The sequence below is a fragment of the Rutidosis leptorrhynchoides genome, chromosome 1, assembly GCF_046630445.1.
Source record: "Rutidosis leptorrhynchoides isolate AG116_Rl617_1_P2 chromosome 1, CSIRO_AGI_Rlap_v1, whole genome shotgun sequence".
Taxonomy (NCBI): Eukaryota; Viridiplantae; Streptophyta; class Magnoliopsida; order Asterales; family Asteraceae; genus Rutidosis; species Rutidosis leptorrhynchoides.
Window position 1 is genome coordinate 684,959,590 of NC_092333.1, and position 27,319 is coordinate 684,986,908.

Here is a 27,319-nt window from a genome sequence, read left to right on the forward strand (position 1 = left end):
GGTGGTCATGGTGATTGTGGGGTTTGGGTGTGCATACATATGGAGAGGATTATTTATGGAAGGGAGGAGGTTGACAACATTGGAGATGCTAAAAAGGCTGCAGAGCAGTATAGAAACAGAATGGCAAGAACGTTTTTTCGTGCACGTTTTGATACACAAGAACCGCCGCCACCAACTCCACCAGTAGAGATTCAGGTTGATTGATACATTGTAGCTAATAGATAGCAGGTCTTGTATGCAAATTTGGTGTAAATAGGTTGCTGGTAAATTCACTTTTGAAACAGTTGTATTTGACACCACACGCAAGGACGCAAGCTTATGCTTGCGTACGCAAGCTTAGATTTGCGTCCTTGCGTGTGTATATTTTTCGTACGCAAGGAATGCTTTGCGTCTTGCGTGTGTATACTTTCGTCATCATGCGTACGCAAGCGAAGCCTTGCGTACGCAAGCGAAGGCTTGCGTACGCAAGCGAAGCCTTGCGTACGCAAGCAAAGCCTTGCGTGTTTTGTAAAACAAATTACATTTATTACATAAAATAACACAGTAGGTACCTAGAATACAAGGGAAATACAACAATACATTACAACAAACGAAATCCAACAATAAGTTAAAAATAAAATTGACATTCCAAATGCGATAGTGTTACTAATTATCGCTCCCTAAATTGCACGTTGCATAAAACTGAGACTGATATGCCTTAAAAGCTTCAGCATCTGTGGCCTTCTCCTTACCCTTCTTCGATTTTGGGGCCGATGTTTTTACTACTCTTTTAGAAGTTGATTCACCTGTTCGGTCATAAGAAGCTGTGCACGTATCCCTACCATGACCTGGTTCTTTGCAACGAGTGCAAGTTCTTACGATTTTTTCAGTATCTTCACCCTTCGACGGAATACGTTTTGTACTTTTAGGGCGTCCAGGGGCTCTTTTCTCCTTAATGGGAGGGTTTACAATTTGTAAAACGCCGGGCGATGGATACGACCATTCTGACCGATGGGGCAAAGGAAGGATGTGTTCAAAATACGTATTTATATAAGTTTGAGTTGTGAACCAGTGTGATACAAATTGAGTAACATCCTCCACACCGAAAAGTCGTGCTGCTGCAATAACATGACCGCAAGTTATCCCCGATAACTGCCACTGCCCACATGAACATACTTTATCGTCGAGATTAACCATTCCATTTTTTCTGCCATCTCGCACTTCTATTAGATTGTTTGTCGATGGAATTGCTTGCCATCTTCTAGATTTTCTCGTCCTCTTGCCTAGTTTACGTTCAGCATATGGGGTAACCGTTGAAGTAAGACTAACCGACTGGTTGCGATGTTTGAAATACCAATCTTGTACTGAAGCGCGAAAAAACTCAAACAACATGCAAACAGGTAGTTTTCGAGCATGTTTGGATAGTGCGTTAACAGACTCTACACTGTTGCTAGTAAGGTATGAATACCTAACATGTTCAGCTCTACTTCTGGACCATTTGTGGAAACCAACTTGTTCTAAATAATTGTAAGACGCTCTCAATCTTCTTCGAAATACACTAAGATGATCCTCAAAATCCGACCCACGGTAAGCTTTCACCATTTTCCAATAATGCCATTCAAAATATTTGAATTTGTTAGATTTAGTCTTGATGCTTCCAAACAAATGACGTGCGCAAAAACAGTGAAAGGCTTCAGGAAACACAGTTGAAACACCATGTGCTATTGAAGCAGCACGATCAGAAATAAAAGTAAGCTCTGAAATATGATCACTCATACCACAACTCATTAAATGATCTCTTAGGTTGCCTAAGAACCATGACCAAACCTCGTTTGTCTCGCCGCCACCAATTCCGTAGGCCAATGGCAGAATTCCATTATTGCCATCCATCGCAACGGCAACTAAATTTTTCCCCGAGTACCCTGCCTTCAAATGCGCACCATCGACGATGATTACCGGGCGACAATGTTGAACAAATGATCGAACCTACATAGATTTTAGCAGGTCAAAAGTGTTCAATTATAATAAGGTCAATTATAAGTTAAAAATGAGAGAGATTATCGATACTTACAACTACGCCAAGGGAATAGTAACACATCAAAAATCTATCTTCTTTGTCGGTGACCAAATTACTTACGCTTCCCGGGTTGTGGATCCTAATGTTATATAGGTAAAGGGGAAGCATTCGGAACGAGTCCTCAGCACTGCCACGAAGCATCTGTAATGTATGACATTTGGCCCTCCATGCTTGGTTGTAAGATATGCTGACACCGAACCGTTGTCCTATATCCGCACGTATATCATTTGCTTTGTATTCCCGGTTTGCAGACTTGAAAGAATCCACAAGCATACTACCCAACACCTTTTTGGTAGCATGTTTATTGTTTCCCATAATTAGTGTGCGTGAGCATGTGTGTACGTCATGCAATTTCTTTACCATAAAGTTTTCAGTGTTCCGTATTTTGTAAGCACTAATTTTCCATTCACAATTTGGCAACACACAATTAGCGGTGTATCGAGATTTGTCCGTCTTTACAGGCTTAATTTGGAAGTTTTCTTCAAGACATTTTGTAAATAGAGTGTTTATGAACTCGGCCTTGTTCAAAAAAGTTTGACGAACTTTAATTAAATCTGATACCCTATACATGGTTGGTGTTTGTGTTGTAAATTCAGGCTCTTGCTCTTGCTGACTCAATAGAGGTGGCATATTCCAGAATAAATCTTGCTTTTCTTCTTCATATTGATCTTCTTCGTCTTCGTCTTCGTCTCCGTCTTTTTCTCCATCTGAATCACTAGATGCGACAACAGATATCTCAAACGGGTGGTCTCTTTCTTTAATTTTACATACGTTTTCAACACCATAGTTAAACATATCAAACTCTTCAGTGTTTGGAGGTGGCATTTCAGGCTCTCCCGCTTCTAAATTATGAAGGTTTGGTTCAGTGACTTGTGTTGAGTGTGTTTCTGGGTTTGGTTGTGGTTGGAGTGTTTCTGGGTTTCGTTGTGGTTGGTGTTTTTCGTAGTTTCGTTGTGGTACGTGTGTTTCTGGGTTTCGTTGTGGTAGATTCATTCGTACTTTCTCAACAACATAAATATCAATCGGAGCATTTACAATTGCATATTGTAAGAACTCTTGAAAGTCTTCATAATCATCCGTAATATCAAAAACATGGTTATTATAAATGTATCTCATTGAAACAGGTGAATTGGGTGGCATTTGTATTTTTTTAAGAACATTTTTTAATAATATTCTCTGATTCATTAGTTTTACAGGTGCAACAGGTAGTTTTAGCCGAATTCTAAAACAATCTTCAGGTAAATACTTGGGAATGTTGTTAATATACTCAAAATAACCCCCACAACATATATGAACAACAAATTTATCTTCATTAACACAATTCATAAATATTTAGGTAGTGAAAAAAATGCTTGAAAATGTACCTTGTGTAGCCAATAATCACTGAAATTCTTTTGGAATGAGTTGTTAGAAAATGATAAATTTCAAGTTCCCGGGACATTCTTTATATAGGATCGAAATTCTATCCATGAAAATCTAGAAAATCTAATGAAATCTTATCCTGAAAATCCTTTCCTGATAAGATAAAGGCGCAAGGACGCAAGGACGCAAGGAGGATTGCGTACTTGCGCCAGTGTGTATGCAAGGTACCTTGCGCGGGCGTTTAAACATGTCATTTAACCGTGATAAAAATTAAAAGAATACGCAAGGACGCAAGAAGGCAAGGTCGCAAGGTACCTTGCGCCTTGCGAGGGCATTTTGTCAAATTTTTTTTTTTTTTTGGGCTCTGGTGCAAGGGGTAAAAAATATTTGGGCATTTTGGTGATAACCCCCCATAATATAGATCGAAATGTTCGTTTAGCCTGTTTAAACTTCTTTAAACTATAAGTTTTCTTTTTATTATTAATTTTTATTTTTATTTTTGTAAGCGAGTAAACCTTTTCGATGAACGAGCACACTGACTCTCCCATAGAAGGTAAAACCTCGGGTAATCAAGCAGTGGCGAATCTAGGATCAAAATTCAATGGGGTCCCGAAATTTTTTTCCAATACAAATTATATTTCAAGGGTATTTTAGTGGTCATTTACCTTTAAAAATCTATAAATTCTGAATATATATGGAATCCTATACTTAAATTTAGTGGTGTCCTATACAAATTGAAGAGTAGATTATTAAAAAAACATTTACACATGTGGGGTCATAGGACCCCATAGCAATACACTTGGGCTCGCTGTGACGACCCCGTCAAAACACTTAACGGATCCGTCAGTTGGTCCCACAGCTTGATCGGACTTAAATGAATTAAATAAACAAAGTTGCATTCTTTTATTTCAAAATGTTTCCCCAAAAAGGAAACAACCAAATTAAGTAGTTTGAAAACCAACCAACCATAATATTAAACCAAAAGTTGACACAAAACATTGCCAACAAACCCACAATTTAAATTATCCAAAATAGAATGCAAACTTAAGTTTCATAAATTGTTTCATAAAATCTGCCCAAATGCATGCAGACTCTTCTAACGACAGCGGAAGCATCAAATAACTCAAGTACCTGTGAAAACATGCAAGTAAACTGTCAACACAAAGGTTGAGTGAATTATAGGTTTAAATAAATAAGTAAACTTTAGACCACAAGATTTAAAAATGTTAGAAAACATTAAACATTATTCCATTATCAATGAGCCACCTGGTAACCACTTAACCCTTTATTTACCCTTGCCAAACACAATAAAAATATACACTTGGACAGTGTATCTACAACAAATTACGAAGTACTAAACATTCCGATTATAAATTGCTAGCGCGACTAGCTCGAAATGGGGTTGTCAAACCCGATAGATCTATCCGTAGGATTCGCGTTCACCGGTAGAAACCAATGATTACAGTTACCAGACTAGGGAATATTTTTGTCCAACTCACAATGAATAATTAAATTTAACTGTTACTTGTGTCTAAACGTAAATAAAAATCTGCATGTAATCACATCCCAAAAATATACTTTGAAAAGTATGTAAAAACGGGACTATAACTCACCTTAAATAGCAACTGAAGAAATCTCACAAACACGCGAACAGCAAGTAAAGTAATGTGATCAAGAAAGATCACAACGCCGACCTATAAATAAAGCAGGTCGAAATAAATAACTAACTTAGGCCAAGTCTTAGTATGATAGCTATTGTACATGTTGCAAGTAGGCATAGAACATTACTCAGCAAGCATCGGTTTGATTGGAACAGCATAAGGACACACACTTTCTATTTTTAAAAAGTTTCTATTTTTAGCAGGTTTCCATTTTTGGAAAGTTTCTATTTTTGGAAAGTTTCTATTTTTGGAAAGTTTCTATTTTTGGAAAGTTTTGAAGTTAGGAAAGTTTCCTTATTTAGAAAGTCAACAGAAGTCAACTGAAAGTCAAAGTCAACCGAAAGTCAACTCAAAAGTCAACCTTGGTCAAACATAGTCAACATTAATTTTAAAAGTGTAAGTTATAATAATAACATAGGTTATAATGTTATTTAAAGTCAAAAGTGTATAATAATGTCTTAACATAAGTTTAATTAAATAAAATGAATTATTAAAGTTAATATAAGTTGAAATGTTATAATTAGTATAACATAAGTATTTAATTAATTAATTAAATATCAATCATAATATAAATATTATTAATTTATAATAAATTTTAAATCATATCATAAGTATTATTAATTAATAATGAATTATTAATCATATCATAAGTTTCTAATTAAAATTATTAAATCATAAGTATTTAATAATTAAGTCATAATTAAATAATAATTAAGTCTTATAATAATTAAATAATTATTTAATATTTATTATAAGTCTTTTAATAATTTCTCAAAAACAAATTTAATACTTATCATAAGTATTTTCCTTCAATAATAAAAGTATTACTAATCATAAGTTTAATTAAAATGTTAATTAAATTATAATTAATAATTAAATGATATAATAAATATTTATATCATATGTTTTAAATAATAATAATTACTTCTTTTATCTTAAGTAATTAATTAATAATGAATTCCATAAATTTTATCATATGTTTAATCATTAACCATAAGTTTTAAGTTTAAAAGTTCGCCGGGTCGTATCTTGAGCCCCGGGTGTCGGTTTCGGGCAAGCCACATATGTAACTTCACCTACTCAAACCACCCGACACATTTATGAACTCAAGAACACTCCAAGAACAGTCCCTAGGTCGTGGATATCAGCCATGACATCAATTGGGAAAATCATTTTACTCAAAACAGTAATTCGGGCAAAGCGGGTGAACCGTGGCTCGGATTTAGGTGACCCGAACATGAATATTCGTCTCACCATCAGTCCTAACCAAATGAGGCACCCTAAAGACACCAAGGATGGTCACAAAGTCGGACCCAACCTTGTTCATGCCAAGAACACCTTTCAATCTTTAACAAAAACCAAATTAAGCGTATCTAGGGCTCCGGGAATCGAAACGACATGAATCCGGAGTCTAAAATTAATGTCTTGATGAGAGGAACTCATTTATGTACTTTATTTTAACATTCATGTCAGTTACAAAGTCAGAATATACGAATCAAACTGCTGTCCAAAATTTACAAACCGAAATCATGTACAAACGAGTAATTCTACGCATTCAAACAACATTACAACAACTTATACATATCATACTAATCATATAACATATAAAATCAGTAATATAATTGAAAAATCAAAAAGCTAGGGTTAGGGTTTATACCCTAATCGAGAATCAAAGTATATGATCGCGTAGAGAACGAAGAGAGGAACACGATTATGCAAGCCAATTAAAGATCCAAGCAATAAAATTGATGAAGATGATGAAGATTGGTGGTGGTGGTGGTGTCGACTATGGGAGAGGGAGAAGAGAGAAAAAGATAAAATTTAGGTTTTAGGTTTAGGTAATGTATTTACAAAATAATAAAATTAGAATAAATCTAATTATGGAAAAACAAGGAAAGGCTCCCCCCTCCCCATGGGGTTCGGCCGAAAATTGCATGGGGGTGGGCCCCATGGGTCCATCTTACTCAAATGCTAAATTACTTGTGGCCCGAAAACCCGAACGAAGCCCGAAACGCGAAAACGCACTTACGCGATTAAAAATCCGGAAAGATAACGAACGCGCGACGAAAAATAAATATAAATACACCTACCAATAATATGACCTTAAAATATCATATTTAAAATATTTAGGATTTAAAAATCCCGAAAGCTCGACCGTTGGTTTAAAAACCGAAAAGATTCGCCGGATGGAAATCCGCGGAACGTAGAAACGTATAATTTAAAATATGAATACATATATCCACATAACACATAATAATTATTATATATATATATTATTACAAAAATAATAATATAGGTCATGGAAATGACGTGGCACACTAACAGTTAACGGTCGTTAAATAATTAACGGAAAAAGATATCGGAAAAAGTAGGGTCGTGACAGTACCTCCCCGTTACGGAAATTTCGTCCCGAAATTTAAGCAGGCGCAGGGGTTGACTCGGCATCTGAGAACAAATGCGGATACTTCTGCTTCATTTGGTCTTCACGCTCCCAAGTGAACTCGGGACCGCGTCTAGCGTTCCATCGGACCCGAACAATAGGAATTCTGCTCTGTTTAAGAGTCTTAACCTCTCGGTCCATGATCTCAACTGGCTCCTCAATAAAATGCAATTGCTTGTCAACCTGAAGTTCCTCCAAAGGAATAGTCTGATCAAATTCAGCCAAACACTTCTTTAAGTTCGAAATATGAAAAACATCGTGAACAGCACTGAGTTCTTGTGGCAACTTCAAACGATAAGCCACCGGTCCAACTCTTTCAATGATCTCAAACGGTCCCACAAAACGAGGACTTAACTTCCCTCTTTTACCAAAACGAATAACACCCTTCCAAGGCGAAACTTTTAACATAACACGATCACCAACTTGAAATTCAACATCTTTCCTTCCTCTGTCGGCATAACTCTTTTGCCGACTTCTAGCAGTTCTCAACCTTTCTTTAATTTGAACAATCTTCTCAGTAGTCTCGTGAATAATCTCTGGACCTGTAAGTTGAGCATCCCCAACCTCATTCCAACAAATAGGAGATCTACACTTCCTACCGTACAAAGCTTCAAACGGTGCGGCTTTAATACTTGCGTGGTAGCTGTTGTTATAAGAAAACTCAGCTAACGGCAAATACTTATCCCACCCATTTCCAAAATCAATCACACAAGCTCGCAACATATCTTCTAATGTCTGAATGGTCCTCTCACTTTGACCATCCGTTTGAGGATGATAAGCGGTGCTCATATCCAATCTAGTGCCCAAGGCTTCTTGCAACGATTGCCAAAATCTCGATACAAATCGACTATCTCTGTCGGAAATTATAGAAACGGGAACACCATGCCTCGAAACAATCTCTTTCAAATACAAACGGGTGAGTTTCTCCATGGAATCGGTTTCCCTAATCGGCAAAAAGTGAGCCGACTTAGTGAGTCGATCTACAATCACCCAAATCGCATCGTAGCCACCCGAAACTCTTGGTAACTTAGTGATAAAATCCATAGTGATACCTTCCCACTTCCACTCGGGAATTTCTGGTTGTACCAACAATCCGGACGGTTTTTGATGTTCAGCTTTGACCTTAGAACAGGTCAAACACTTAGCCACATACGTAGCCACATCACCTTTCAAATTTGGCCACCAATACAGCTCCTTAAGATCATGGTACATCTTCCCTGAACCAGGATGAATAGAGTACCTAGACTTATGAGCCTCATCCAAAACAAGTTGTCGTAGTTCACCAAACTTCGGAACCCAAAGACGTCCTACAAAGTACCTAGTACCATCTGCTCGAATCTCAAATTTCTTAGCCATACCTCTTACGTTCTCTTTCACAAAATTCTCTTCCTTTAAGGCTTCTTGTTGTGCCTCAAGAATCTGCCTTGCGAGGTTTGATCTAACTGTCATATTCAAGGCCCTAACCCTGCGAGGTTCAGTCCTTTCTTTACGACTCAATGCATCAGCCACAACATTGGCCTTACCCGGGTGATACAAAAGGTCACAATCGTAATCATTCAACGTCTCAATCCATCTTCGTTGTCTCATGTTCAACTGTTTCTGATCGAGGATATGTTGAAGACTTTTGTGATCTGTGTACACAGTACTCTTGACCCCATACAAATAATGTCTCCAAATCTTAAGTGCAAAAACAACGGCCCCCAACTCTAAATCATGAGTTGTATAGTTCTGCTCGTGAATCTTCAACTGACGTGATGCGTACGCAATAACTTTCTTTCGTTGCATCAAAACACAACCAAAACCTTGACGCGAAGCGTCACAATAAACAACAAAATCATCATTACCCTCCGGTAGAGACAATATCGGAGCGGTAGTCAGTTTCTTCTTCAAAATCTGAAAAGCATTCTCCTGTTCATCCTTCCACTCATACTTTTTCCCTTTATGCGTTAAAGCAGTCAAAGGTTTCGCTATACGAGAGAAATCCTGGATGAACCTTCGATAGTAACCTGCCAATCCTAAGAACTGACGAATTTGAGTAGGAGTTTTCGGGGTTTCCCACTTTTCAATCGCCTCAATTTTAGCAGGATCAACTTGTATTCCTTGTTTGCTAACAATGTGACCAAGGAACTGAACTTCTCTTAACCAAAAAGCACACTTAGAGAACTTAGCGTACAACTCCTCTTTCTTTAACAAATCAAGCACTAACCTCAAGTGTTCTTCGTGCTCTTCATCACTCTTAGAATAGATAAGGATGTCGTCGATGAAAACAATAACGAACTTGTCCAGATAGGGTCTACACACACGGTTCATGAGGTCCATGAACACAGCAGGTGCATTTGTCAATCCGAACAGCATAACAAGAAATTCAAAGTGACCGTAACGGGTGCGAAAAGCAGTTTTTGAAACATCAGATTCTTTAACACGCAACTGATGATAGCCAGAACGAAGATCAATTTTTGAATAAACAGAAGAACCCTGAAGCTGATCGAACAGATCATCAATTCTCGGAAGAGGATAACGATTTTTAACAGTGAGCTTATTCAGTTCACGATAATCAATGCATAAACGAAAAGAACCATCCTTCTTCTTAACAAACAGAACAGGAGCTCCCCAAGGGGACGAACTAGGACGAATAAAACCCTTGTCTAACAACTCACGGAGTTGACTTGACAATTCTTGAAGTTCAGAAGGCGCAAGACGATAAGGAGCACGTGCTACAGGAGCAGCGCCGGGAACAAGATCAATTTGAAATTCTACCGCGCGTTGCGGCGGAAGGCCAGGTAAGTCATCGGGAAACACCTCGGGAAAATCCCTAACAATATGAACGTCATCAACGTTCTTTTCTTCCTTACTAGGATCAACAACATGTGCAAGGATAGCATGACAGCCCTTGCGGAGATGTTTACGAACTTTCATACAGCTAATAAGGTTTAACTGTGTGCATTTCTTATCTCCAAAGACCATCAGTGGCTCTCCAATCACATCAGTAATACGAATAGCCTTATCATAACAGACGATCTCGGCACGGTTCGCGGACAACCAATCCATACCAATAACAATATCAAAACTACCAAGTTCAATCGGTATCAAATCTATCTCGAAATCCCTACCACCCAGATTAATGTTACACTTACGATGTACAGTCTTAGCAGTAAGTTCCTTACCATTAGCTACTTCAACAACATAAGTATTGTCTAAGAGAGCTAACGGCGTTTTGATTCTCGGACTTAATTTACTCGACACGAAACTTAAATCAGCCCCCGAATCAAATAACACATAAACTGATAAATCGTTGACTGAGAACGTACCAGTAACAAGCTTAGGATCTTCCTCCGCATCCTTAGCATTAATGTTGAACGCTCGGCCGCGTGCAGTCTCTGCAGTCTTCTTGTTGGGACAAGCATCTCGGAAATGCCCCGGCTTCCCACACTCATAACAAACCCTTGGATTACCTCCATTATTCGATTTCCCATTACCGTTACCGTTACCACCTCTATTACCAACATTATTATTATTACCACCAGTCGCGGGAGTAGCAGACCCCGGCAAAAGCACTGTACAATCTTTAGCAATGTGCCCTTGCTTAGAGCACCTCTTACAAGTAACTGTGCAGTAACCATCATGAACTTTATAGCAACGAGGACACACACGCTGATTCCTGTTGTTAGCACCTGAGGTATCCTGTTTCTTCTGCTGATTTTGGTTTTGATTGCGGTTGTTATCCCACTTTCGTTTCCCATTATCAGCCTTCTTGACAACCTCCTCACTACTTTCGACAACTGTAGTCTTGCTTCTTCTCAACACCTTGTCATTAAGTTTGTGGGCCATAGACATAGCTGCCTCAATAGTCTGGGGTTCACTGGACTCAACCCCGTGTTCAATCTTCTCGGACAAACCATCAATGTAAGCCTCAATTTTGCGGTCCTCATCCGCATAAACCCTAGGACACAGCAAAGTTAACTCGAAAAACCTTCGTTCATAGGCATCTAACTCGGTGCCATGCATTTTCAAATTCTTGAGCTCAACCTCTAGCTTCTTAAGCTCACCCCGAGGTCTATAGCGGGTGATCAATCTTTCCTTAAAATCATTCCAGGCCAAACCATAGGCTACATCGCTTCCCAAACTACTAACCAGATTGTTCCACCATGTCAAGGCACTATCCTTGAGAGTGCAACTAGCGAAACTAACTTTGTCCTCTTCACGGACCCGACTGACCCTGAAAATAGATTCGATTTTCTCGAACCAACGAGTAAGCCCTATTGGTCCTTCCGTACCACTGAATTCTTGAGGTCGACCAGCCATAAAAGTTTTGTGGGAGCATCCCACGTTGTTGTTCACATTGGCGTTAACATCAGCATTTGCTGCCATAGCAGCAGCAATTCCTTCATTGATCAGGCGTTGCATACGCGCTTCAGTGGACTCCCTTGGAGGCATGATCTTCAAAATAGAATAACACATCCGTTAGTACCAAGAATAATACTAGTGTCATAAAAGAATAGATCAAAACACGAAAAGACTAACCATTAAGATATTAGTCAACTAACACTATGAGTAATAACATGACAGTTATGATTGTTATAGAAATAACCATCACATGCATACATATTTTATGATAACATCATACAACATACATAGCACCTAACATACATGAACATATATTACGCATAATATAACATGCCAAGAGCCACAACATCAGAAATAAAACATGATAATGATAATAGATGTCATAAAAATAACCATCCATACATAATGAAAAATATCCCATAACAAAATCTTAATAAAATCCTCGGCAAAACGCCGTACATAACCCAAAATGTATGTATAAAAAGGACATTAAGTCTGATGAAATAGATAATCAATATGAATAATCACATCACATTCGCTTAGAGCGGGTGTGATAAGCTGGTCCAGCATGAGTCTCAGCAGGATCCTCATACTTACGCAACTTCCCTTTCACAACATCCAACTCTTCCTTCAACACACGAACAGTGCTCTCGAGAGCCTCGAACTTAGCATTAACTTCTCGATCACGCTTGCGGTTCGCATCCTCAACCCTATGCTTGAAAGTGATAAAGTTACCCATGTCGGCACGGATCTCGTCCATAACTTCATTATGTGGCAAGGTGCGCAAACAATCACTAAGGGCGTTAATACGTGTCACCTCATTATAAGCCCGGTTCATATGAGTAATGGTAGAAAAATAGTAATGAACAGGATCATCGATCTCCGGTTGATTAGCACGACGTCTAGCAGGAGACGGTGGAGCAGGAGCAGCAACAGAGTTATCGCTCGAAGTCGACATCTGCAAACAGCAAAACCGCAAACCATATACCAAAAGATATGAAAGCTAATAATATAACTTATACGAAATGAACTGCATAATAATGCTATAGCAAAATGGTCGGGCTGTAGACTAGACTCTAATGCACCCTAGTAACCACGGGTTGACCACATTAAGACCGCCTAGTTCCCTACAACCAGAGCTCTGATACCACATGTGACGACCCCGTCAAAACACTTAACGGATCCGTCAGTTGGTCCCACAGCTTGATCGGACTTAAATGAATTAAATAAACAAAGTTGCATTCTTTTATTTCAAAATGTTTCCCCAAAAAGGAAACAACCAAATTAAGTAGTTTGAAAACCAACCAACCATAATATTAAACCAAAAGTTGACACAAAACATTGCCAACAAACCCACAATTTAAATTATCCAAAATAGAATGCAAACTTAAGTTTCATAAATTGTTTCATAAAATCTGCCCAAATGCATGCAGACTCTTCTAACGACAGCGGAAGCATCAAATAACTCAAGTACCTGTGAAAACATGCAAGTAAACTGTCAACACAAAGGTTGAGTGAATTATAGGTTTAAATAAATAAGTAAACTTTAGACCACAAGATTTAAAAATGTTAGAAAACATTAAACATTATTCCATTATCAATGAGCCACCTGGTAACCACTTAACCCTTTATTTACCCTTGCCAAACACAATAAAAATATACACTTGGACAGTGTATCTACAACAAATTACGAAGTACTAAACATTCCGATTATAAATTGCTAGCGCGACTAGCTCGAAATGGGGTTGTCAAACCCGATAGATCTATCCGTAGGATTCGCGTTCACCGGTAGAAACCAATGATTACAGTTACCAGACTAGGGAATATTTTTGTCCAACTCACAATGAATAATTAAATTTAACTGTTACTTGTGTCTAAACGTAAATAAAAATCTGCATGTAATCACATCCCAAAAATATACTTTGAAAAGTATGTAAAAACGGGACTATAACTCACCTTAAATAGCAACTGAAGAAATCTCACAAACACGCGAACAGCAAGTAAAGTAATGTGATCAAGAAAGATCACAACGCCGACCTATAAATAAAGCAGGTCGAAATAAATAACTAACTTAGGCCAAGTCTTAGTATGATAGCTATTGTACATGTTGCAAGTAGGCATAGAACATTACTCAGCAAGCATCGGTTTGATTGGAACAGCATAAGGACACACACTTTCTATTTTTAGAAAGTTTCTATTTTTAGCAGGTTTCCATTTTTGGAAAGTTTCTATTTTTGGAAAGTTTCTATTTTTGGAAAGTTTCTATTTTTGGAAAGTTTTGAAGTTAGGAAAGTTTCCTTATTTAGAAAGTCAACAGAAGTCAACTGAAAGTCAAAGTCAACCGAAAGTCAACTCAAAAGTCAACCTTGGTCAAACATAGTCAACATTAATTTTAAAAGTGTAAGTTATAATAATAACATAGGTTATAATGTTATTTAAAGTCAAAAGTGTATAATAATGTCTTAACATAAGTTTAATTAAATAAAATGAATTATTAAAGTTAATATAAGTTGAAATGTTATAATTAGTATAACATAAGTATTTAATTAATTAATTAAATATCAATCATAATATAAATATTATTAATTTATAATAAATTTTAAATCATATCATAAGTATTATTAATTAATAATGAATTATTAATCATATCATAAGTTTCTAATTAAAATTATTAAATCATAAGTATTTAATAATTAAGTCATAATTAAATAATAATTAAGTCTTATAATAATTAAATAATTATTTAATATTTATTATAAGTCTTTTAATAATTTCTCAAAAACAAATTTAATACTTATCATAAGTATTTTCCTTCAATAATAAAAGTATTACTAATCATAAGTTTAATTAAAATGTTAATTAAATTATAATTAATAATTAAATGATATAATAAATATTTATATCATATGTTTTAAATAATAATAATTACTTCTTTTATCTTAAGTAATTAATTAATAATGAATTCCATAAATTTTATCATATGTTTAATCATTAACCATAAGTTTTAAGTTTAAAAGTTCGCCGGGTCGTATCTTGAGCCCCGGGTGTCGGTTTCGGGCAAGCCACATATGTAACTTCACCTACTCAAACCACCCGACACATTTATGAACTCAAGAACACTCCAAGAACAGTCCCTAGGTCGTGGATATCAGCCATGACATCAATTGGGAAAATCATTTTACTCAAAACAGTAATTCGGGCAAAGCGGGTGAACCGTGGCTCGGATTTAGGTGACCCGAACATGAATATTCGTCTCACCATCAGTCCTAACCAAATGAGGCACCCTAAAGACACCAAGGATGGTCACAAAGTCGGACCCAACCTTGTTCATGCCAAGAACACCTTTCAATCTTTAACAAAAACCAAATTAAGCGTATCTAGGGCTCCGGGAATCGAAACGACATGAATCCGGAGTCTAAAATTAATGTCTTGATGAGAGGAACTCATTTATGTACTTTATTTTAACATTCATGTCAGTTACAAAGTCAGAATATACGAATCAAACTGCTGTCCAAAATTTACAAACCGAAATCATGTACAAACGAGTAATTCTACGCATTCAAACAACATTACAACAACTTATACATATCATACTAATCATATAACATATAAAATCAGTAATATAATTGAAAAATCAAAAAGCTAGGGTTAGGGTTTATACCCTAATCGAGAATCAAAGTATATGATCGCGTAGAGAACGAAGAGAGGAACACGATTATGCAAGCCAATTAAAGATCCAAGCAATAAAATTGATGAAGATGATGAAGATTGGTGGTGGTGGTGGTGTCGACTATGGGAGAGGGAGAAGAGAGAAAAAGATAAAATTTAGGTTTTAGGTTTAGGTAATGTATTTACAAAATAATAAAATTAGAATAAATCTAATTATGGAAAAACAAGGAAAGGCTCCCCCCTCCCCATGGGGTTCGGCCGAAAATTGCATGGGGGTGGGCCCCATGGGTCCATCTCACTCAAATGCTAAATTACTTGTGGCCCGAAAACCCGAACGAAGCCCGAAACGCGAAAACGCACTTACGCGATTAAAAATCCGGAAAGATAACGAACGCGCGACGAAAAATAAATATAAATACACCTACCAATAATATGACCTTAAAATATCATATTTAAAATATTTAGGATTTAAAAATCCCGAAAGCTCGACCGTTGGTTTAAAAACCGAAAAGATTCGCCGGATGGAAATCCGCGGAACGTAGAAACGTATAATTTAAAATATGAATACATATATCCACATAACACATAATAATTATTATATATATATATTATTACAAAAATAATAATATAGGTCATGGAAATGATGTGGCACACTAACAGTTAACGGTCGTTAAATAATTAACGGAAAAAGATATCGGAAAAAGTAGGGTCGTGACACTCGCCACTGTAATCAAGACCCTAAACGCGAGACCTGATAGCGGGTCCCTTTTGAACAATTTCACTATGTGCTATTTTATGAAACGTATTTATGACGAATATGTAAAGCAACTTATGAACCTAATTTATATATTTAGTTTTTGAATTTTGCTGACGACATTTTTTAGAGTTGTCGTTAATGTGCATTATTTTATTATTTTATTGTACAATATATTAATGGTAATAACTGTCAGTAAAAAACATGAGTTAATGTTTTTCTTATCACGCAAAGGCTTTTATATATCTTTTACAACATTAGTGCATTACAGAAACAAGGCCATACAAACACTTCTTTGAAACAGAATTATGTGGAGCCAAGAAACTTCAATTTTATTAAGATTGATAAATTGATGAATGTTAAGAAATATTCACATAAATAATCTTTTTTATTCAACTCTATGAATTAACAAGTCCCACACGTACATTCTCACCTTAATTCATACTCTCTCCGTCCTAAAAAACAGTTTACCTTTCTATATTTGTTTGTTTTAAAATTATTGTCAATTTCTTCAAATAATCATCATTAAATATCATCAAAGTTTTAATTATGTCTCTTTTAGTTTTGAAAACTTAACTTTAAATATATCAATTAAATTATTAGGTACTTTTTATAACTACATTAAATGAGAAGTAAATTAGACAATTCATTATTATATCTTAAATTCAACAACAACAAAAAAAAAAAATGTAAGAAGTATAATTTAATTTGTTCTGAATAATTTTTTGAAATAATATTAATAATTAACTCACAAGAAACTGTATTTTTTTCTTTTACAATCAACTGCATTATGCAAGAAATTACTAAAAGTTGTTTTCGGATTCACTATTGACATCTTATGAATGTTAAACTGCTATTTCATCAGATATAAGTATTTTTTGGCAAAAAATAAGAATAAAAATAAATTTAGATCAGAAGATCTAAAAGATATATAGATACAAGATTCACACCTATGTCTGATTGAACGATGCACCGATCTATTCTACATCCATTGACCAAGACCTTAATCACCAAACCATTACAATAAACAATTGTACCACTACACACGTACACACAATTACAAATATAATATGTGAAAATCAAACAACCCGTAAACACACCATAGTGCCTATACATCCAAACCGATCTGTTCTACACCCATTGAATGATGCACCGATCTGTTCAACACTACTTGTGGGTAATCTTGATTATAAGAACATACATTACAAATTTGTTACTTTTGTCGTTAATGATTGATGCTAATTATCTTTAGCAAGTAGAATTTGCACAAGAAATGGAAAAGATATCGGAGGAAGATTGGAATAAATTGTTTAAATATGGAAAGTTCAAGAAACAAGAAATGGATATGATGGTTATGGATTTTCTTGTATATAATAAATTCACAGATATTTTTTTTTTTTTTTTTTTTTTTTTGGAAAGCAAACTTACACACCCATTACACGAATATTTACAATAATCCACGAAATAGATCCAAAGCATGACTTGAACCCCCAACCTGTTGGTTGAAAGGGCTACCACAATCAGGCCAATCGCCCTTTGGTAATAAATTCACAGATGCTGTTAAAGCATTTTAAACAGAATCTGGTTGCCCAATATTTTTTCTTATCAATTTAATTTTCATATTTTGTTATTCTAAATTATTACAAACAAATCAAGTAATCTTTGAATACCTGATGTAGAATTAATAATGTATTCGTTCTTGAAACAACAGAGAAAGTTATTCAACTTATCTACGATCAACAATTTGAAGACACCATTAGTCTTCTTGTTGAAAAACCGGGCTTGGTAACACATCATTATCATTTTATTTAAGAGTTGAATTCAATTATTGATGTAAGTTTTAGATTTTAATTTTGTTACTTATCGGCTTTTTTTTGGGGTACATAGTTTCTTGGCTAAGAACCCGCAAGTGCATTACCTTTTGAAGTAGCAAAAATTGATCGAATTGTGTCGCGCAGGTGATTTAAAAGCTGCAAAGGATTTTTCTCGATAATTAGCAGTGTGGAAAAATTAGCAGGTAGAAGGTGATAGATTTCAAGCAAGAACGTCGCACAACTATGCTTCTAATAAAGCGCGAAAATGATATAAAATCGCCTGCATATAATATCTTGCATACCTGGTGTAGAAAATATGTAGTACTAACCACTATTAACGACATGTTTTGTTTTCTAGGTGATCGGCGTCGAAGTACCGGTAAAAAATAAGCTAAATACTGAAGACTATCTAGGGTAATTAGGATTCGTTTCAAAGAGAGTTGTTGTTACAAGCAAGCAGTTCTTAAAGTTTGGTTTGTAATAAAACTAATTATAATAAAATTAAAAGACTTAAATTATAAATTTTAGCAAACAAGTATATAACAAAGAGTTGTGATCAATAATGAGAAAGATTATCCTTTCTGAATCATAATTGCGTACAATCAATCCAGTGAACTTTAAACTATCAAGTGTTTATTCAAAATCACATAGGCATGTCTCTTAAGTTATTTGAAAGATTATCCTGGGCACGAATTATGTAAATCACACGACAAATCTTGATCCCTAACTGAATTGGACTATTAAAAGTCATTAATTCGCGATAACTTGTCTTACAGCAATCGAAATCAATAAACTCATTGAATAAAATCTTAATCAATTCAATAATTTACACATCAAAAGACTTCATCGATATAAATCATGAATCACATAAACATTCAATAGAAATCATGCACAATCAATTGTTCATCGTAAGGAATAATAAAAGACTTGGCCGAGCATGATCATGATGATGAAACATATCAATCTTGTTGGAGAAATCTTGCGTTGATGATGGAACTGAATGACTTGAGTAGATGAATGCTAGGCTACAACTCTCAATTCCAAAAACTGATTATTCTATCTAAAATTCGTGCATGCTTCTTTATATACCGTAATTCGGAAGTTACACTTGAACCCTTTGAAAATTCTTGAAAGAGTGCAGAAAACGGACCCAACGTAATTTTACGCTGGGAGTGGTGTAATTTTATGCCAAGGTATGATCTAGCATTATTTTTCAATGTAAGTTTCGGCTCTAACATCAATTCTCGCATGTTCCAAAATTCATGTGGTGGTGTAGTTTTACGCCTTAATCACACATTTCTTCCGCCTGGCGTAATTTTATGCTAACATTAGCAAAATTTTACGCCTAGTTCAAATCTGTTTCAATATGCTCATTTTTCCATCTTTTTCCGCACAATGCTCCATTTTTCCATCTTTTTCCGCACAATGCTCCAACCTCCTGTAATACATACAAACAAATGAAAGTACTTTGTTTTCACAATAAATGTACGCAATCTAATATCATAATATCACCGTGTAGTTTACTTGAAATCAACCGATCACTAGGCCGTGAACCAGATACGCTTAACATCTTTCTTACTTACTTTAAAATGTTCCATTCTTGGCTTTTTAGGTCAGAATAAGGAAAAGGTTATCAAATTTAATCATAAATTAGTTAAATATTGTTGATGATTATGGTAACCTGATTGATCTGATTGATTTATTGTTATTATTATTATTATTTTTTGAAACTCTCATCGGCTTTTTCAATAACTTCCTAAGATCTGGATTCATACAACATTATTATGGTTTGAGTTTACAAAATCCGCCACCACCACTGTAACGACCCGACTTTTTAGACTAATATTTTTGTGCTCTATACTTTCACGAATATGCGTATATGTGCGTACTGATCTAGTTTATGCTCAGGGATCTTTATTCATGATTAATTACTTTCGTTAGTATCTTACAACTTGTTTTTAAGTGCGTAATCACTTAACTTGATCCTCGAATGATTTTACGACCGTTAGTGTCACTTGTCGATTGAAACGAGCTATGTACTTTGTACACGTTAAACTTTTGTCATAATTGGAATATTATGACTACGTAATGCTAATTTTTATTTATTAATAACAATTACTTGGCTTGATGGTTTCTTAATTACGCTTAGTATTTTACTAGTGCACACTAGTTAGTCTTAATGGATTTTCTACGTTAATGGACTTAAGCCCACCCTACTCTAGCTATTGGACTCTTAAGTTAGCCCAATTTAAATGAATTTATGACCCATTAAGATGTAGGACAAAAACCCATTAAGATGAGTCAACATACTAGCATTTTTGTTAACCATTACTACACATGTTGCATGGGATCCCAACAACATACTAGCATTTTTTTGTCCCCCTTGGCCTACGGTTTTGGAGACACAAAGCACCACCTCCACCACTATAAATACAAGCCTTATTCTTTCATTTCACACTTCATTTCATTCTCATTTTACACACACTTGCTCTCTAATTTTCTCTCTAGTCTTTCTCACACTAAAATTGTAAGTTCTTGAATTTTCTTCTTCTTCTCTTTTTCTTCTTAACCACGACATCATCATCATCATCAAAGGATCAAGCTTTTAGCTTTTTGATCTTGTTACATCTTGTAGATTCAAACTTTGAATTGAAATCTTCAAGAACATGAAAGATTCAAGCTTTTTAACTTTGAATATTCATTACTTTGTTGAATTTAAGTTTTAAAGCTTAAGATCACTTTATTTTGTTAAAAGATCAAAACTTGTGTTTATGATCTTCATGTAACTTGTAGATCTAGCTTTTTTGCTTTAAGGATCTTCAAGAACATTAAAGATCCAAGCTTTCTAGCTTAGGGTTTCATTATTTTGTTTAGATCTAAGCTTTTTAGCTTATGACCTCATTACTTTTACTAGATCTTAGCTTTCTAGCTTATGGTCTCATTAATCTTGTAAAGATTCAAGCTTTCTAGCTTAGGGTTTCTTAACATTTAAGATCTAAGTTATTATTGTAGATCTCACTTACTTGGAACCTTTTTATGATTTTTATGGTGATAAAAATCAAGTCTTCATCATCTCATATGATGAAGATGCATAAACTTGTGTCAAAAGGACAAAGGTTGAAGCTTTATTGTGTTTATACAATAAAGAGACAACCTTGATGTTCAAAACTTGTAGAAAGATAGATTTTACTTTTAGTTGTGTTTTGATGGTTAAAAATTGGTCATAATGATGCTAAAACATTAAGGAGTTGTACACTTGAGGCTTATACGCATCAAGGATGAGAACCGTGATAAGCATCAAGCACCAAGAAACCCACTGGAGCACTTGTTTCTATTTTTTGGGGTATGATCAGACTCCTAGGACTTCTGAAAAGTTGATTTTCAGATAGTTCAGTTTGAGTAGATGACTTTTTGTTCAAGACTCTCCTAAATCCGATATACGGTTTAGGATTTATAGCCTTACGAAAATCACTACGCCTTCGTAACAACGTGCTGAAATTTCTGACCTACTCGCGCTTGAACCGTCGCCACGGTCAAACGACATCGAGTTAGGATCTGAAAATTGGACATCGGTAAGAGGACTCACAAACGGAGCCTCTGCCACTGGCCACGCATCATTTCAGTTTGTATAAAGGTCGTAACAGCTGTCCGAAGTCATTCCTTTGTTTCGATCTCTATTCTTGTTGAAAACTTACTTTATCTTTTACGAATGATGATGACGATGATGATGATGATACTTAAGACTTAACTTATTTACTTTTAAACTTTTGAGGAACAATTTACTGACTTAGTAACCATTGACTTAGGTTGAGGACCTTTTGGATCGACCAACTTACTTGTTTGGACCGACTTACTACTTGCTTACATTTTCGTATCGATTTTACCGCACATTCACTGTGAGTTATAGTTCCATTTCTACTTTACTATTTTTGGGACTGAGAATACATGCGCTTTTTATGTTTTACATACTAGACACGAGTACTTAAACTTTATATATGTGTGGGTGACATAACGGCACAAAGATTCCCCTTAGCTCGGTAACGTTTAACTATTGGTTTATGAACCGGTAGATGCGAATCTTAGATATGGATCCATAGGGTTTGACATCCCCACGCGGGCTAGTCGTGCTAGCATTTAACGGGTATCTAATACTTCGAGAACATACGCACTCGCCAAGTGTACTTTTAGGGGTGATATTTATTTTATGTTAAGTTAGTTACCGGGTGCTCACGGATAAACATATACTTTATCATACGGATTTGAGATACTGTTTTGAATACGAAATCTCGTGGTCTACATTACATTGCTGTTTACAATCAAACTATAGCTCACCAACATTCGTGTTGACTTTTTAAAGCATGTATTTCTCAGGTGCTTATACGTTGTTGCTTCCGCTATTAGACTTGCTGTTATAGTCTTGGTACTATAGACTTGCTGTTACAGACTCGCTGTGTTAGACTTCTGCTGCATTGTTTAGAGATGTTTCAATCATGGAATTTTTACTTTGCATTCACAACTTATGTTACATTTGAACAATGGCTTTGTAATGACCTTTGTGTCACGTACTTATGTTAATGCTTTCTATTCGTAGAAGCACGTTATCCTTGTAAAACATTTGACGTTGGTAAAGACGTTATCTTTTGTAAAACATTTGACGTTGGTAAAGACGTCATCTTTTGTAAAACATTTGACGTTGGTAAAAACATTACCTTTTCGTGAATGCAAAACTTGTTTTAAAACAGCATATAGTGTTGTAACCGTGTAAAGATCCTGTTGTTGATGATTCGTACACGTTGATTTTGTACGGGGCGTCACAACCACCGGCGGTTAATGGTGGTGGGTCAGGCATAATGAACCCTTTTCGGTAACCATGAACAGTCGTTTGTAATCAAAGTGGTTGTTGTTCATTGATTGCATCTACTTGCCAATGAACAACCGGCAAGATCTACTACCGAGGCGATTTCCGGTGGTGGTTTACCGTCGTATTTATACGGTGGTGGCTTCACAACCCAAGTCAAATCTTTGATTGTAAAGTAAGTTTATTTGGGCGTTCACCATGTGTCTCTTATAAGGTTTCATCTGGGTGTTCACACCTCTGATTTATGTTCAGATCTCAATGTATCATAATTAATTTATGTTCATTCGTATGTATTTAGATCTCAATATATGAAAATGTTCACATCTTCGGTTAATTGTTTTTGAGGATTCTTATTAGTTCATTCTTGTCATTCTTATTAATTATAATTTAGTTTATGTTCAGATCTTTATTTTTTTGTTCAAACAGTGGTGTTTGTGGTGGCCAGATGGTGGTTGTAAAACCCATTTCTTATGTATTTTTTGAGATGGTGAATTTAAATTGTTTGTCAAGCCCATAAATGACATAGTTGAATTTTGAGAGTATCATTTTGTTACAGATTTGTTAGCTTTGATCATGGTTGAATTTTGAGAGTTTATGGTGATGAATTGAGTTTTTTCCAATTTGCCCTATTAATAACAACTTCATGATACAAAAATTGCAATTGGAGTATTTAACAACGTAGGAGGGTGTAAATCGTCAAAGCGGACTTGTGTAGCTGGCGCCGCAAAGGTAAGGAAACGTGTGACGGCTGTCGTATGAAACGTCTATCAATAATCACGTGTTCTTTTAATATTCCTATTCTTATTCTTATCATCATTTACACTGGTCAATGCAAATCCCTGAACCAAACTCCAATTATTCTAACTTTATGCTTTTATATAATATCTCATGAGTTGTATTTCTAAAAATATCAGTTTGCAAACTTTTAACATATTTACGCCTAGTTTTCTTTTAATCTGAAAATTTCTAATAAGACTTTAACTTTTTGTACACTAATCTACCACAATTAGTTTGACCACCTTGCTTTCTCCATACATTTAATCTAATTTTGCAAACCAAAAAAATCTCCACAAATTTATATGTGAATTTTGCTAACCTTTTATAGCACGTTCATCTGTATTCAATCAACTCACAAGTTTTATCAATTATTAGAATTTACTTCCTTTCAAATAATTGTTCAGTAAATTTTTAAATTGTCTCAAATGAATTATCTATTAAATAAAAAATAAATAAGAATAAACTTAATGTATGTATGTAAATAAGCCAAAAAAGATTAAAAATTAATTATCCTCGCACAGTTTACAAAAATTACAGTTTAATAATTATATATTATGCATTTTTATTCTGGAGACAACGATATATTATGCATTTTTTCATCTCGAGACAATTAAATCGAGACAAAAAACGGATATGTAAAAAAAATTAACTTGCAAAAGACACGTAAAAAACCCCATTATATATATGCTATGTAAAAATCGTACAAAATGTCATGTTTCAATATAAAATGACATAACCAGATTAGCATCAATACGGTCAAAGTTTGGCAAAACTTGGTCAAAGATCAAACACAAATTGGAAAGCTATTCTATTCTCGAATGGAAATTACATTGTAAACCAGAGCTACATTATACCTACTTACTTCGAATACACCATTCCCTAATTTCCCCAACTTTCTATTTTATTATTAACTTCAATTTTAATTTAATTAATTTTCGTCAAAAATTGGGTTCCACTTCAACCACCCCCTATGAATCATATATTTACACGCCGCCCCCTCTACTATTTCATTGTCTGAAACCCAAACTCCCTTGTTGAGTTGGGTACCTAATACCAAATGGGTCGATCGTGTTTGAGATCCTCTGGCTCGATTCAAACGGGTTTAAATTCGACTGTAAGTAGCCCGAGTGATCGGCCCGTTGGCTTCTGATTCCACTTTGAACTTCATCTTCAATTGATCTTCCAAACTTTGTGTCCATATTGTACATTGGGCCCATTGATGGCACAACATGCATGTTAGTGGTTGTGTTTGGTTGTGATGGAGCTTGACTTCCGTTAACGGATTCGGGTAGCCCGAATGCAGCTATGCTGGCCCAATCATAATTGCCCGAATCGTATTTTTGCAGATTTAGCTTCTGATCTTCTTGCACGAAGGTCTTAATTGAATTAACCCTTGGCAAATTAAAGAATCTGTCTTCGATTTCGGGTAGTGATTCAAGAACATCGTCGAATTGTGATGAACATGATGACGATGAACCGTGGCTCTGTTCTGTTGTTTGAGCTCCAGAAAGTGTTTTTTGTGCACTTGAATTCTTTTTGTAGATCCTACATAACACCCATTCATCCAACTGCACCAAATCAAAAGCCCATTTAAATTCAAATTTAAATCAATAAAAAAAATAATACTAATTGAATATAAAATAATGAGTATAATTTATTGATAATTGAAGTGTGACATACCCTTGAGCTACCATTTTTTCTTTGGGGCTCCGATAACCTATATTCATGCATGATCCAATCAGTCTTGTTACCCTTTGGAGCTTTACCAACATAAAAGACCAAAGCTTTCTTGATCCCCACCCTTCTTCCATTAGTGGTGATCACCTTATCAGTTCCGGTAGCCTTCCAATAACCCGACCCGGAAACTCTATTGGGTCGGGACCCATTTGGATACTTGCGATCTCTAGGGCTAAAAAAGTACCATTCTTTTTCCCCAAACATAGCCTTACCTATAAAAAAGATTATACCATTAATAATTAGATTAAAAAAAACCCAAAAGGGAATTTAAAAAAAAAAAAATTAAAACACTTACTTGGTAGCTCCCATGGATCAAACTTGTACAAATCAATATCAGCGATAATTTGAAGAGAGAAATCATGTCCGGCAACTTTCCGGCAAAGGTATTGCACTAAAAGTTCTTCGTCAGTCGGGTAAAACCGGAAACCCGGCGGTAAACTAAGTTGAGTCATCGGGTCGGTCACCGGTAAACCCATATTTTGTCACGTTTGTTTATAGAAAAAAAAATAATTTTGATATTTGAGGTAAGAGATTTGTAAAAACTTATGAATTTCCTTTTTTTTTTTTTCTTTTCAAGAAATGAAAAATACGATGGGTATTTATAGGGTGAGATAATGTGATTAAAGTACGGTCGTCCTTTTCTTACTGTGGTTATGGGTGGAGTAAAATATGGTTTAGAAGTCGACACGTGTTTATGGGTATCAATAAGCCGACCTTATCTGAAGATAAAATAGGTAGTGAGTCATTTAGTGAGATAAGATCAAGACCGTACACGTGTGTGAATTCTAGAATACTAAGTAGACTGCGAGTGATACCTTAATAAGACAAAAACCGTGTTTAACTTTCGTAGTCGCGTGACGAGAGAGAAACATATAATATATGTCCAAATAATTTAGAGAAAGAACAAACGTGAAGTTGTGATATTATTATTATTTATATATCTAATAGAAAAAAAAAATATAGCATTATTCATTAATAATAATTAAGAATATTTTCACCATTTCATTTTTTTTTTATCTCCAACGATAAAAGAAGCAACTCTACCCTTCAATGTTACCAAAAGATGTCAGACAAAAATATATAGCATTATTCATTAATAATAATTAAGAATTAAGAATATTTTCACCATTTCATTTTTTTTTTTATCTCCAACGATAAAAGAAGCAATTCTCATAAACGAACCAACCCTTCAATGTTACCAAAAGATGTCGAAAAAAATTCTTTTTTACCAAAAAAATAACTACTTTTTTTTTCTTCCTCAACGATAAAGGAGGCAACTTTCATAAAAGGAACAACCCTTCAATGCTACCTAATGATACCGCAACCCGCAGGCGCACCGCAAATGTATGCGGACAATCACTATTGTGCGTATGCGTGTTCTTGTGTGCGGTATGCGGCGTGCGAATGCCTTTGTTCCCGGTACGGCGGTTGCTTAGCTGTCAAGTAAATATCTTTTCCATAATTATATCCGTGATTCGGGGGAGTCAGTTATGGATGAGATTAACGTGATCTGGGACGGTTCTAGAATTAGGGTTTGCCTATAAATACAAACCCTAATCATCATTTACCAGACACATCATATTATGTAACCATCACCTACGATACAAAAGCATCATTCGTCATCTTTTCAAGGTTAACAGGTTAGTCTTTCGTAAGCTAGTACCTACGACCTTATTTGGGGCCTCTTAATCGACGACCGTTATCGGAGGTGGACTTAATCACTTGGCCACCCCGCCGACATCATCATGTCGGCCAGGGTTATTCGCGGTAGCCGGACCGGAGAGCCACGTTCTAAGATCCTTAAACCCCTCTTTATGTATTGAGCAGGCATATTAAACCCCACGGTT

General features: G+C 35.5%; 2 protein-coding genes across 2 annotated transcripts; both read right to left on the minus strand.

Annotated features, from left to right (window-relative positions):
- Nucleotides 1–645: 645 nt before the first annotated feature.
- Nucleotides 646–2,881, minus strand: LOC139852240 (uncharacterized). The gene is made up of 5 exons (XM_071841480.1): nucleotides 2,828–2,881; nucleotides 1,807–1,965; nucleotides 1,537–1,734; nucleotides 1,083–1,311; nucleotides 646–983 (listed from the first exon to the last, which is right to left on the minus strand). Exons 1-5 carry the CDS (start codon nucleotides 2,879–2,881, stop codon nucleotides 646–648), a joined length of 978 nt encoding a protein of 325 aa, XP_071697581.1.
- A 21,518-nt stretch (nucleotides 2,882–24,399) lies between these two features.
- LOC139886043 (NAC domain-containing protein JA2L-like) lies at nucleotides 24,400–26,056 on the minus strand. Its single transcript, XM_071869781.1, has 3 exons — nucleotides 25,768–26,056; nucleotides 25,416–25,684; nucleotides 24,400–25,303 (listed from the first exon to the last, which is right to left on the minus strand). The coding sequence occupies exons 1-3, from the start codon at nucleotides 25,946–25,948 to the stop codon at nucleotides 24,743–24,745; spliced, it is 1,011 nt and encodes a 336-aa protein (XP_071725882.1). The 5' UTR covers nucleotides 25,949–26,056; the 3' UTR covers nucleotides 24,400–24,742.
- Between the last annotated feature and the right edge of the window lie 1,263 nt (nucleotides 26,057–27,319).

What these genes read in the sequence shown, in the direction of transcription:
- LOC139852240 (XM_071841480.1), bottom strand. Translation starts at nt 2,881, where the DNA reads ATGCCACCTCCAAACACTGAAGAGTTTGATATGTTTAACTATGGTGTT. An exon ending in TTAACTATGGTGTTGAAAAC is followed by an intron (nt 1,966 to 2,827) that starts GTATGTAAAATT and finishes AAATCTATGTAG; the next exon opens with GTTCGATCATTTGTTCAACA. An exon ending in ATTTTGAGGATCATCTTAGT is followed by an intron (nt 1,312 to 1,536) that starts GTATTTCGAAGA and finishes CATCGCAACCAG; the next exon opens with TCGGTTAGTCTTACTTCAAC.
- LOC139886043 (XM_071869781.1), bottom strand. Translation starts at nt 25,948, where the DNA reads ATGGGTTTACCGGTGACCGACCCGATGACTCAACTTAGTTTACCGCCG. An exon ending in TGATCCATGGGAGCTACCAA is followed by an intron (nt 25,685 to 25,767) that starts GTAAGTGTTTTA and finishes TCTTTTTTATAG; the next exon opens with GTAAGGCTATGTTTGGGGAA. An exon ending in GAAAAAATGGTAGCTCAAGG is followed by an intron (nt 25,304 to 25,415) that starts GTATGTCACACT and finishes GATTTGGTGCAG; the next exon opens with TTGGATGAATGGGTGTTATG.